The 13589-nt window shown below is 38.2% G+C and overlaps 1 protein-coding gene across 1 annotated transcript in view; it reads left to right on the forward strand.

Moving 5' to 3' along the window:
* Positions 1 to 13589, forward strand: part of SLC12A5 (solute carrier family 12 member 5) — a 111407-nt gene that overhangs the window by 83742 nt on the left and 14076 nt on the right. The window contains exons 15-23 of the mRNA XM_073683911.1: positions 765 to 884; positions 1806 to 1910; positions 2003 to 2171; positions 2262 to 2457; positions 2573 to 2742; positions 4252 to 4383; positions 7510 to 7617; positions 7833 to 7955; positions 8039 to 8217. Of these exons, the coding sequence (XP_073540012.1) occupies positions 765 to 884; positions 1806 to 1910; positions 2003 to 2171; positions 2262 to 2457; positions 2573 to 2742; positions 4252 to 4383; positions 7510 to 7617; positions 7833 to 7955; positions 8039 to 8217 (1302 nt within the window). The remainder of the gene's footprint in view (positions 1 to 764; positions 885 to 1805; positions 1911 to 2002; positions 2172 to 2261; positions 2458 to 2572; positions 2743 to 4251; positions 4384 to 7509; positions 7618 to 7832; positions 7956 to 8038; positions 8218 to 13589) is intronic.

Here is a 13589-nt window from a genome sequence, read left to right on the forward strand (position 1 = left end):
AATTTTGGGTGGTTGTCTTCAAGAGTTTTCACTGTACCTCAACACCTACTGTTGAGAACAAGCACCTCCTAGACCTGTTTAAAGGGACTCTATCAGCACAGAATGACTGTTCAAATTAAGTTCCGCCACTCGGTGCTTCATGACGGAGCCAATCTTTAAATACACCTTCCCACCCACTTGTTTTCCATCTATCTCCACCCTGTCCTTCTCCTTTGATTGGCAGCTCTGGATTTATAGGGCCAGAGAAGGGTGGAGATTGTTTTCCATGTAGCTGGTCGGAAGGTGTATGTAAATGATTGGCCCGCCGTCAGGCACTGAGCACCTGTACTTGGCTTGAACAGTCATTCTGTGCTAACAGAGTCCCTTTAAAAAGTATTTCATCAAGCCAACCGGTAAGCTATTCTTACAAGGGGCAAGAACCTCAAAATAGGTATTTATCGGTGGGTGTTGGCTTTTTCAGGTAGAGCGCTAATTTGCATAAAAATGTGGGAAGTTATTTTTCTGAGAGTATGCGAGTAGAAGAATGTGTAACCCATTGCAAAAGAAAAAAATTAACACAAAAACCTAGTTTGAACAAGAGGTAATTTTCTTATGCTAACCTCCTTTTAAGCACTCAGCAGGGTGGAAGCCAGGAGAGAGGCCAGTTAGAAAGTTGAATTTTAGGGGAAGCTGTTTTTTTGCCTCTAGATACATTTGTCTCTAGATTAGCTATTTTAAGGAATGTTCCTTACAATAGAAATAAACATATTGTGTCTCCTTTGCAGGACTCTTTCATTTCTTGGAATGAGCCTTTGCCTATCTTTGATGTTTCTCTGCTCTTGGTATTATGCTCTTGTAGCCATGCTGATTGCTGGTCTTATCTACAAATATATTGAGTACCGTGGGTGAGTATAAATAAAATGCTAATCCAAAAACATAGCTGATCGTAATGTTCCTGTGCAGAAGTAGACTACTTTTTTTGTAAAGGTTACTTTTATTTCCATTATTATATTTTTAGTTACTATAAAAAGGTTTTTTTACCCCTTGGACATTATAATTGAATGGACCGAGTCAAACGTTTTGCTTTTAGAGATTGTTAGTGAGAAAATGGCCTGTATTCCGCACCAATATCTGCATGTGTTACATCTGTTCAATAATAATTGAATACAGCAAAGGATAATTAAACCTTTGTAGAAGCACTGAACTTTTTCAAGAATGGCAGTTGTTTAGCCATTAAGACATGTTACGTACAACAGCATGTTTTATTCTTTATTTAAAGATAACCTTTCACAAAGTGTTTCATATTGAGCTGGACACATGATGTAATAGTGGTTGTACAACAGAATAAAACCTGTTTGTGTTCAATTTTGCCTTTGCACAGTGGAGATATTAGCAAGCAAAGTGTTTGGCACCTAATGAGTTAACATTCGTTAAGTCCAAGTGGGTGTTACCAGAGAGTTTTCACTGGGGCATGCACTTTTTCTCTGTATGGGTTGCTATCTTATAACGCCCATTTGGACTTAACAAAAGTTAACTCAATATGTAACGAATACTTTGATTGCTAATATCTCTGCAACGAAGATGCGAAATTAAAAAATAAAAAAGTTTTATACCGCTCTGCAGCCAGTATTACATCATGTGGCCACTTCAACATGAAAAATTTGTTGAAAAGTCCTCTTTTAGCATATTTGATATAAGGATAAAAGCATTTCTTTAAATCAGCTTGGTATACAGCATATTAGTTGTAATTTATAGCATGTTTCTGGTAATAGACTAAATTTACGGAGTATTCCATCATTTACGGAACCAAATTTTTATATATACAGGGCTGAGAAGGAGTGGGGGGATGGTATTCGTGGGCTGTCACTCAGTGCTGCTCGATATGCTCTCCTAAGATTGGAGGAAGGCCCACCACATACCAAAAATTGGAGGTATGTATGGGAATTATTAGTAATTTTTTAAATAAGAATATGTCTCCGCTCTCTATTTTATTTGGGAATTGAGTTTCTCTTTTTTTTTTCAGACCTCAGTTGCTTGTTCTAGTCCGAGTGGATCAGGACCAAAATGTTGTTCATCCTCAGCTTCTTTCTTTAACATCTCAATTAAAAGCAGGTAAAGGACTTACCATTGTTGGCTCTGTGTTGGAAGGGACATATTTGGAGAACCACCCCCAATCTCAACGTGCTGAAGAGGTGAGTAGAATGTATTCTTTTTTTTACACTGCAGACAGTGTAAAAAGTGTCTTAAGATTTATATTTCATATCTTTTCAATTTTATTTCAGTCTATACACAGGCTTATGGAAGCTGAAAAGGTGAAAGGCTTCTGCCAGGTAGTAATTTCTTCCAATATTCGAGATGGAATTTCTCATTTAATTCAGTCCAGTGGCCTTGGAGGGCTGCAGCATAACACTGTCCTTGTTGGATGGCCACGTAATTGGAAACAGAAGGAGGACCACCAGACATGGAGAGATTTCATTGGTATTATCTCTTGTTTTAAATATATTCACTATATTCTAGTTACAAATTGGTGTATATTTACTTAATCTCTAAATGTTAAATACCCGTTATGCTGTTTCATTTTCTATTATTGCAGAACTTGTCAGGGAAACTACTGCTGCTCATTTGGCTTTAATTGCCACCAAAAATGTGGCAATGTTCCCTGGAAACCAGGAAAGATTTTCTGAAGGAAATATTGATGTTTGGTGGGTTGTCCATGATGGTGGTATGCTGATGCTCTTGCCATTCCTTCTGCGTCACCACAAGGTAATCAATTGGGAACATTTATACTATACGCATATTTAAAAGTTTTGGGATTCATTGTAAAAACCCATGTGTTTTTATTATATTACTCTTTAATCAAGCCATGTATTGGCATGTTATTTTTAGACAAAACATTCATCTTACATTTGTGCTGTAATCAAAGGTAATTGCATAATTAGCCATAAGTGACAGGTTTACAAAGAACCTTCAAACATTACTGAAAGTAGCAATTGAATTGGTTGCAACAAGCAAAACATCTTTTTCTGATAGTTTGAATGAATCTTCCCACATTGAAATTACTATGTGACTGTAAGCAACAGTTTCTTACCATGAATTAAGAAGGGGGAGAAATACACTGATTACATCGGTTTGTAAAACAATTGCGAAGATAATGCAATCAAGACATGCTAATTTACAAATCACAAAAAAAATAAATTTTGGTTTCAAAACAAATTGAGGTTTTTGAGTTTTAGGATACAATATTATGATATGTAATATAAAAACAGAACTAAGGCTTGTTTTAATGCATTAGAGCTAATTTTAAGAACACTTTTTACTGGAATATAAACCCTCTCCTTAGGGAAATTCAGTAAGAAGGAGGTAGGGATACTTTAGGCAGTGCTTCCTGTAACAATTTTGAAATTACTTTTCGAAGGAAAGAGAAAAAAACAAACAAGCCAAAAAGAACATGTCCTCTTCTTACTCAGGCATATTAGAACTAGAGATGTTTATTTGAGGATTTATCTGTTTTGGTCTGTTGGATCACGCTTGCCACTGATCTGACTCCGTGACTCTGATTAGTTTGTCCAGTTCAACTTTTTTGTTTTCCAGCTTCAAATATTTATTTCTTCTTTGCCAACTGAGCTTGTAAGGAAATATGATACAGTTGTCTATTGCAAATGACTCAGATTTGTGATGCATGATATTTATTTGAACCTGGTAACTGAGGATGTGTTTCCTGCCAACTACCAAAGATGAATACATCCTCTCCTGTGATTAAGTATATGGTCCTACTACTGTAATTCTATTTCTGATCCAGAATTAGATCCAGTTTTCTCTTTTCTCCCAAGACCGTAGCAGATAGTTGCACCTACAAGACTTAAGTTTCTATTTTGCAGACACATCAAATATCAAGACATTAAATAACCATTTTATTTTAGGCATTTTTAATATATAATAGATCTTTAATATCAGTGCAATAATAACAATTTATATGCTTTATTCAACAGGATTAAGAGTTAACTCTACAAATGACATTTCTTTTATTTAAAAAATAATATTTCATAAGAACTTTGAAGATATGGATACTGAAAATAGGGCTTTTCAGTTGCATCAATAATAAACTCAAAGTAGAGAGCTTTGCACTCGTTCATATTCAGTTCAGATAATATGTAAATAATTGTTTAGACTCGTTACATGAAAAAATCTCACAGATCAGTAAATATAAATGTAACTAAGATAGCTTTTAAATAATATCAAACATATAATTGCCATGCATCTTTGTCTACAAAGGTTTGGAAGAGATGTACAATGCGGATTTTCACAGTGGCGCAAATGGATGACAACAGTATCCAGATGAAAAAGGATTTAACCACTTTCTTATACCACCTAAGAATTAATGCAGAAGTTGAAGTAGTAGAAATGGTAGGTTATCATGACTTACATTCTAAATAAGTATAATTGTAGAATTAGGCATAGGAAACTTGTAAGTTTGATTCTATAATAAATCCTCTTTAACCCATTCACTCCCCACCCTTCCTGACCAGACCAAAGTTTACAATTCTGACCAGTGTCACTTTATGAGGTAATAACTCTGGAAAGCTTCAATGTATCCCAGTGATTCTGAGACAGTTTTTTCGCGACACATTGTACTTTGTTAGTGGTAAACCTAGGCTGATATTTTTTGAGTTTATTTGTGAAAATATTAACATTTTGGCAAAAATAATGAAAATTTTGCAATTTTCAAACTTTTATTCTTTATGCCCTTAAACCAGAAAGTTCTATCACACAAAATACTTAATAAATAACATTTATCACATGTTTACTTTACATCAGCATCATTTTTAAACATATTTTGTTTGTTTGGAAGTTAGAGGAATTAAAATTTGACCAGCAATTTCTCAAGTCTCCAACAAAATGGACAAAGCCAATTTTTGCAGGGACCACATCACATTTGAATTGACTTTGAGGGGCCTATATGACAGAAAATACCAAAAAGTGACACCATTCTAAAAACTGCACCCCTAAAAGTGCTCAAACTCACATTTCAATAAATTTATTAACCCTTCAGGTGCTTCATAGGAATTAAAGCAATGTGGAAGGAAAAAATGAAAATTGTACTTTTTCCAACAAAAATGTCAATTTAGCTTCAAATTTTGCATTTTCACAAGGGTAACAGGAGAAAATGGACCATACAATTTGTTGTGCAATTTCTCTTGAGCACACAGATACTGCATATGTGATAGAAAACAACTGTTTGGGGGCACGGCAGGGCTCGGAAGGAAAGGAGCACCATATGACTTGTGGTGTGCAAAATTGTCTGGAACAGATAGTGGATGCCATATTGTGTTTGCAGAGCTCCTGAAGTGCCTAAACAATGGAAAACCCCCACATGTGACCCCATATTGGAAACTACACCCCACACGGAACTTATCTAGAGGAGTGGTAACCACCTTGAACCCATAGGTGCTTCACAGAATTTTATAACATTGAGCCATCAAAATGAAAGAATACATTTTTTCCCACAAACAATTTTTCATTTTCAGAAGGGTAACAGAAGAAAATAGACTATACAATTTGTTGTGCAATTCCTCCTGAATAAGCCGATACTCCTTATATGGTGGAAAACTACTGTTTGGGCACACGGCAGGGCTTGGAAGGGAAGGCGTGCCAACTGAATTCTGGCGCTCAATTTTGGCTGAAATAGATTGCAGATGACATGTCATATATAAAGAGCCCCTGACAAGCCAAAACAGCAGAAACTCCCACAAGTGACAGCATTTTGGAAACTACACCTCTTGAGAAATTCATCTAGGGGTATATTGAGCATTTTTAACCTTCAGGTGATTCACAGAATTGTAAAACATCAAACTAAGTAAATGAAAATTACAATTTTTTCCACTAAAATGTTGCTTTGGCCCTAAGTTTTTAATTTTCAAAAGGGATAACAAGAGAAAATGAACAGTACAATTTGTTGCACAATTACTCCTGAGTACACCAATACCCCATATGTGGTCAAAAACTACTTTTAATTCACAGTGCAAAGCTCAGATGGGAAGAAGTGCCATATTGAAATTCAGATTTTGCTGGAATGGTTTGAGTGTTCCATGTCACATTCGCAGAGCCTCTGAGATGCCAGAACAACAGAACCCCCATAAGTGACCCCATTTTACAAACTACACCCCCAATGTATTCATCTAGGGGTGCAGTGAGCATGTTGACACCACATATGCCTCACAGAATTTTATACCATTGGGCAGTTAAGAAAGACTAATTACATTTTTACAGCTAAAATGTAGTTTTAGCTCCAAGTTTTTAATTTTTATAAGGGTTAATAGGAAAAAATGGCTCTCATAGTTTGTTGTGCAATTTTCCCTGAGTGGGCCAGCCAATACCTTACATGTAATTGGGAAATACTTTTTAAGCACAATGCAAAGGTCAGAAGGGAAGGAGTGCTATATTATAGTGCAGATTTTGTGGTTATGGTTTGCCCACCGGAAGAGCCCCTGAAGTGCCAGAACAGAAGAAACCCCCCCATAAGTGACCCCATTTTACATACTACACCTCTCAATGAATTCATATAAGGGTGCAGCAATCATATTGACACCACGAGTTTGTCATAGAATTTCATACCTTTGGGCAGTGAAGAAAAAAATAATTACATTTTTACCACAATAATTTTGTTTTAGCCCCAAATTTTACATTTTCACAAGGGGAAATGGGTAAAAATGGCACCAAAATTTGTCAATTTCTGTTGAATTTAGCAACACCCCATATGTGGCTATACAGTACTCGGGAGGGAAGGAGCACTAGAACAAATTATCGTATCCATATACGATACACATGACATAGCCGAAGCTCGGCTATAAGTTATGCCGAGCTCCCGGCAGCAATCGTGCTGGCACAGGTCCTGTACCCGCATGATTGCCATGATGTAAATTTACATCATTTTGCGGGAACCCCTTCCTGACCATGACGTAAATTTAAGTCAAATGTCGTGAAGGGATTAACAACTTAAGTTGCAAAATTATTAATGTTTATATTTTGCAAATGTTTAGAAACCATTCTGATGCTCAAATATTGTAGAACTACATAGGGCTCACTAAAGCTGACCAGATATGTAAGAATTTTGCTCCTGCGGACAGCTATTTAACCCAACTTCACTATAAACTTCCATGATTATTTCATTGAGGACATTAACATCTTCAACCTATTTGGATGACCTTAATCTAATGTGAATAGCCACCGTAAGTCAGGACACTGAAGATAATAAGGCTGTTTTCTTAAAATTTTAACTGACTTCTTGTGTAAAACAAAAATATAAATTAACATAAATATAAATGAAAATGTAATCCTCTTAGATTTTACACTTACTATATAGACAATGTACAGATGGACAGATCCCAATATAGTTCTCTATTTTCTCAACAATATAATCTCCAAAACGACTGGTGATTACAGGTGCTTTTTTTAAAGGAGTATTAAACAGTAAACGTTGTTTGAATATTTTTGACATTAATCCATTTTTAACATTATTATATTGTATTGTAGCATGACAGTGATATTTCAGCATACACATATGAAAAGACTCTAGTGATGGAACAGCGATCTCAAATTTTGAAGCAAATGCATTTGACAAAAACAGAGCGGGAAAGGGAGGTAAATATTCAATATGTTTTCTTTATAAAAATCTAAATTGCATGCAATCTTGGAATATACAGACAAAGTCATAATCTCAGTCCAAAAGGCAAATCATGTACTTCATGCTTTTAAAACTTTTTTTTTTAAATGAAGCAACCATGTTTTTCAAAACTTGTAAAAATAGATTAAATGTCAGAATTGGTCTACACTAATCTACCTTCCTTTCTATGTAGATTCAGAGCATTACAGATGAATCACGTGGATCAATAAGACGCAAAAACCCAACAAATTCGCGACTACATCTAAGTGTTCCAGAAGAGCAAGTAGGAGATTGTGAAGAAAAGCTTGAGGAGGAGGTAAAATTGCAATTAATTATCTAGACACTGTTAATGGCCCATTTTTAAATGGTTACCTGAGTATTCATTTAATTTACGTTCAGGAAAAACTAATTCATGATGAAAATGCAACAAGTACACCGCAATCTCCGCCAGAGGAACCAGACACTACTCAAGAAAAGGTGCACCTTACCTGGACAAAGGATAAGTTTACAGCAGACAAAAATAAAAGCAAAAGTCCTAGCACTCCAGAAGGAATAAGAGACTTTTTCAACATGAAACCGTAAGTAGATATTATATATGTGAAAAAGATGAAGGTCTTCAGGAGGGATAAATAGATTAGTACACATTCTTCCGTGCTACAACTCTTACAAAGACTTCAATGTTTCTGTAGTTACAGATTACAAATATTTAGCAGTTGAATATACTGTATTACACCTGTGGCCTCACCTACTTTCTATGTTTGTAGATACGTATGAGGAAGAGACAGAGGGGGGGGGGGGTTGTAACCTAACAGCAGAATAAGACTAGATAGAATTGGCAAGAGGCCTACTTGGGAAATGAATCCTCTTGGTTGCAGCAGGACCTCCAATGTAAAGTCTGCAAGCAATTGCTGACTTGAGGTTGGCCAGGCAAAAGCTTAGGGCTTTGCCTGACAACTCTACAAAACCATTGCAAGGCTGGGCAGCTCCACCATGAACTATATAATTCATAACGCAGTTTTCCAGATCACCTTATACTATCAGGGACAGAAGGTTAGGAATTATGGAGAGACAAAAAGTCTCATGACACAGGATACCACCTAGAGAACTCATTAGCTAGTACAGCGAGTATTGCCTTATGCGAGAGGTAAAAACATCAGGTTCACTTCGCCTCTGTAAATTGACTGTCTAGTTCCTGTCCCCAAAATTCATGGTACAGAGTTGTTGCAAACATTGGGAAAGGAGTAATTTATAAATTTCAAAAAAAGTATATGAAGTTGAGGAAGTATAGAGGCACCGGTGTGTAAAAAAAAAAAAAAGTTGATTATAGTAAAAAAAATAAGATAAGTGGACATTGTGTGGTCTGGGAAAATTGAGGAGAGTGTTAGCAGGGTTGAGTCAGAGATTACATAGAAAAAATACAGGGGTTGCGGAAGGACCCTCATTAAAATAGAGTGACATGCACAATCGGCAGGAAAGAAAATGTTATCTGTGACTGAGGCTAGTACGCCTGTTAGATTTATGAGGAACTTTCACCCTCAGAAGGACATAACGCCAGAAAGATTATAGTGGGTGTTATTAAGTGTATATAGGGGCTCAATTGCAGATTATCATTATATAATTCAATAGTATATATATTTCATTCATCTGCCTGAGTTTGTTTCCTGATGCTGTAAGGTCATCTCACTTACTTTTACAGTTTATGATCCATGTTGAGCTGCAAATTTGCCTGTTTGTCTCTGCATTTTATTGGCTCCCACTATCTTAAATTGGTTGATTGATTGTTAACGCGTTAAAATAGTGATAGATCTAAGAACAAACCTTCTTACATATTTTGACAGAGCTAAGGGGAAGGCATTTGTGCAGATTTTATCTAAGTGTCATATTTTTCAAAGTGTCAGGGCAGTTAAACATAGCAGTTGGATAGGGCAGGAGCCAGGCAAGCTATACAAGACATTCAAAGAAACTTGTTTCCAGGTCATCTGCATTGCAAAATGTATTCACTTATTTGTATCATTTATGTTCTAGCTGCTGCAATCACTCTCAACTACCACCCTTTCACACACTCTGTGCACTCCATCCATATCAGCTTCTTTTTCCTCTCCTATGTAAAGCTCTCATGCTCTTTACACAATATTAAACAGCACAGATCCATTCACTCCCACCATACAACACGAGACGCTCTCACAAATCACTTAACGATCTGCTCACTCGCTCTGTTCTCCTTCTCCTAGTCACAGGAGATATCTCTCCTAACTCAGGCCCTTCTTGTAATAGTAAGTTTAACTCCTACCCTGCTACACGCAGAAACCCTGCAAATTACATTAATGTTCCTTGCATGCTTACTGTCTCTTTTAACTGTGTCCTCTGGTGGAACTCACGGTCAGCGTGTAACAAACTCTCCTACATCCGTGACTTTTTCCTTTCAAATTTCCTTAACCTTCTGGCTCTTACTGAAACCTGGATCCAGCAGTCGGACACCACACACCGCTGCTGCTCTCTTGTATGGTGGCCTATATTTTTCACATACGGCCAGACCTGACAACAGACCGGGTGGAGGTGTTGTTCTGCTCCTTTCAACAAAATGTACTTTTAAGGTTATCCCCCCAGAACCCTCAATTATCTTCCCTTTTTTTGAGGTCCCACTGTCAGACTCTACTGGCCCTTCTCCCTGCAAGAGGTGGATGAGTATTGCCCTCTGGGCCTCTCCCATCATTTCCTGAGTCACTTTGCCACCTGGCTTCCACACTTTCTATCCTGTGACATCCCTACTCTCATCATGGTGATTTCCCTCTCCCCATCTGCCACTCTCCTTTTAATGCCAACTTCCTCTCAGCCTTTTACAGCTTACTAACTATAATAATGCATGAAGACAGGAATGCTCTGGACCTGGTCTTCTCCTGGCTCTACTTAATGTATGATTTTACTAACTCCCCTCTCCTGCTCTTTGACCACAACCTTCTTTCATGCTGTCACGAACTGTCACCCCGCTCAGGACACTGCCACTTACCACTCTTATATAGGAATATACGTGCCATTAATACCCAGAAACTTATGAAGATTTTGCAGTCATCATTAGCCCCAATCTCCTCCCTCTCATGTCCAGACTCTGCATTGAAACATTATAATGAAACATTGCAAAGTGCTCTGGATACAGCTGCACCTCCTACATTCAGAACAACACGGCACAGACGGCGACAACCCTGGCACAAGCTGCAAACACGATTTCTCCAAAAGTGTTCCGAATGTCTGTGGAGAAAATCCAATCTGGCCAAAAATTTCATCCATTATAAGTTTATGCTTAAAACATACAACTATGCCCTTCACCCCTCCAAAGAATTCTATGTCAACGCCGCACTATGCAACAATCCTAAACGACTATTTGACACTCCTCATTCTCTTCTCAATCCAAAAGTGCAGAACCCCACCACCGACCTCAGCGCTGACGATCTGGTCAATAATTTCAAAGAGAAATGTGACCATATCCAACCGAAAATTTTCTCCTGATACCATATTATTGTACGCCACCCCCCCCCCCACACTGCATCTAGCTCACTTTGTCTTTCAACTGGTCACAGAAAAAATTAACAAGCTCCTTGCATCTTCTCACCCTACTACCTGCACCAGTGACCCTATTCCCCCACATCTCCTTCAGTCCATTTCCCCCGGCTGTCACCACTCACCTAACCTCTCTCTCATCTGGTATCTTTCCTTCCTCATTTAAACACGCCAGCATACATCCATTACTTAAAAAAAACATCCCTCGACCAGAACTGCACTTTTAACTACAGACCTGTCTCTAATCTTCCCTCCATCTATAAACGACTAGAATGCTTAGTCCACTCCCGTCTAATCCGCTATCTCTTAGATAACTCTCTTCTTGACCCTTTACAATCTGGTTTCCGCTCCTTACACTCTACTGAAACTGCTCTTACTGAAGGCTCTAATGAGCTACTAACAGCTAAATCTAATAGTCACTACTCCCTGCTGATTCTCCTGGATCTCTCTACAGAATTCGACACTGTGGATCACCAGCTTCTCCTTACTATGCTCTGCACTATCGTCCTCAAAGATACTGCTCTCTTCTGGTTCTCCTATTTCTCTGACCAATCCTTCACGGTATCTTTTGCAGGATCCCCTTACTGTTGGGGTTCCTCAAGGATCAGTCCAAGGCTCCCTGCTCTTCTCCTAACATACTGCCCGTATTGGACAAATCATCAGTAGATTTGGTTTTTAATACCATCTCTATGCTGATGACACCCAATGATACACATCATCTCCTGACATCACCCCTGCATTACTACAAAATACCAGTAAATGCCTTTCCGCTGTCTCTAACATTATGTCCTCTTTCTAAAACTGAATTTGTCAAAAAACTGAACTCCTTGTTTTCTTCCTCCACTAACCTTCCTATGCTTTTATGCTCAGTATTGCCCTTTCCGTGTGTGGTTCTACCATTACCCCAGCAACATGCCCGCTATCTTGGTGTCAGATTTGATTCAGATTTTTCATTCATCCCCTACATGCGATAACTCATTCATGTCACCTACACCTCAAAAAACATCTCTAGAATTTAACCTTTTCTTACTTTTGACTCTGCAAAAAGCTCTTACTTTTGCTCCTATTCATTCTCGCCTGGAATATTACAACTCTCTACTAATCGGTCTCCCTCTTACTAAACTCTCCCCCCTCATCCTTCCTGAATGCAGCAGCCAGGATCATATTCCTTTCCAACTGCTACACCGATGCCTCTACACTGTGCCAGTCTTGCAGTGGTTGCCCATCCGATAGAGTTCAATGTAAACTTATCACTCTCACCCACAAAGCGCTTGTTTCAGCACCAATCTACAACTTCTCCCTCGTCTCAGTCCACCCTATCTGTGCCCTTCGTTCTGCTAATGACCTAAGACAAACATCCTCAATAATCTGAACCTCCCACTTCCGTCTCCAAGCCTTCTCTGGTTCTGCGCCAATTCTTGGGAATGCACTACACAGGACAATTCGATTAATTCCCAATACCCCCAGTTTTAAGCGTGGCCTAAGAATTTCTTTAGACTGGCCTTTCGCTTCACCTCACTTATCTAACTATCCCAGTTTTGCCCATACAAAATTTTCTTCAAAATCAGGACCCAAGTAGCATCTGTTCACACACCCTCCATGCACTTACTAGCCCTCTGTGTCTGTACTTGTACACATACTGGCTGGTGACCGGTTCATGCAGTGTTATGTGCATACCCTATTTCGTATATTATGGCTGGACCATACAATACAAGCACTCTTTACTATTTACCTTCCGTGTCTCCCCTATTTCTTCATAGATTGTAATCTTGCAAGCAGGGCCCTCACTCCTTTTGATATTTGTTGAATTGTGTGTTATTCTGTAATATCTTTATTGTCTGTACAAGTTCCCTCTATTATTAGATGTGGTCCAGGTTCATGGGAGAGTAAAAAAGGCATAAAGGCAAAACAGACTCGAACTTGTGTGATGTCCATGAAGGTTGAGGACACGAGCGTGGGGGTCAGTAGGTCAATAGATACTACTATCCGGCAGGCCCACACCATTACCATTGTAGGTCCAGGGCCGATTGTATTAAGGATCCACAGTAGAATTAAATACCAAAGAATCCAATACAATGCTGAATGCAAATCCCGAATAAAGAAGGAAAGCAGAGATGGCCTGCATTAGATCTAATAGCTTAGGGAACAATGTCATTTTGAAAATGCATGTCAATCTAAACCAGGAGAATGTAAGGTTCTAGACCTCAACATCTAGTTTATAAGGGTAGAAAGTTATTTATTTTACTCTTGTGCCTGGAAATTTTTACTAGGATTGTGATAACGCCATATAATAGGAAAAGATGTAATGAGGTCAACATCATCAGGGGTTGGAAAAAAGAGGTTAAGGGCCATCCTGGACATGGATGTATCAAAGAGTATACCGTGGGTAAATCTT

Source organism: Phyllobates terribilis, unplaced genomic scaffold (genome assembly GCF_046119375.1).
Source record: "Phyllobates terribilis strain yellow unplaced genomic scaffold, ASM4611937v1 Scaffold_5__5_contigs__length_657084704, whole genome shotgun sequence".
In the NCBI taxonomy this organism is placed as follows: Eukaryota; Metazoa; Chordata; class Amphibia; order Anura; family Dendrobatidae; genus Phyllobates; species Phyllobates terribilis.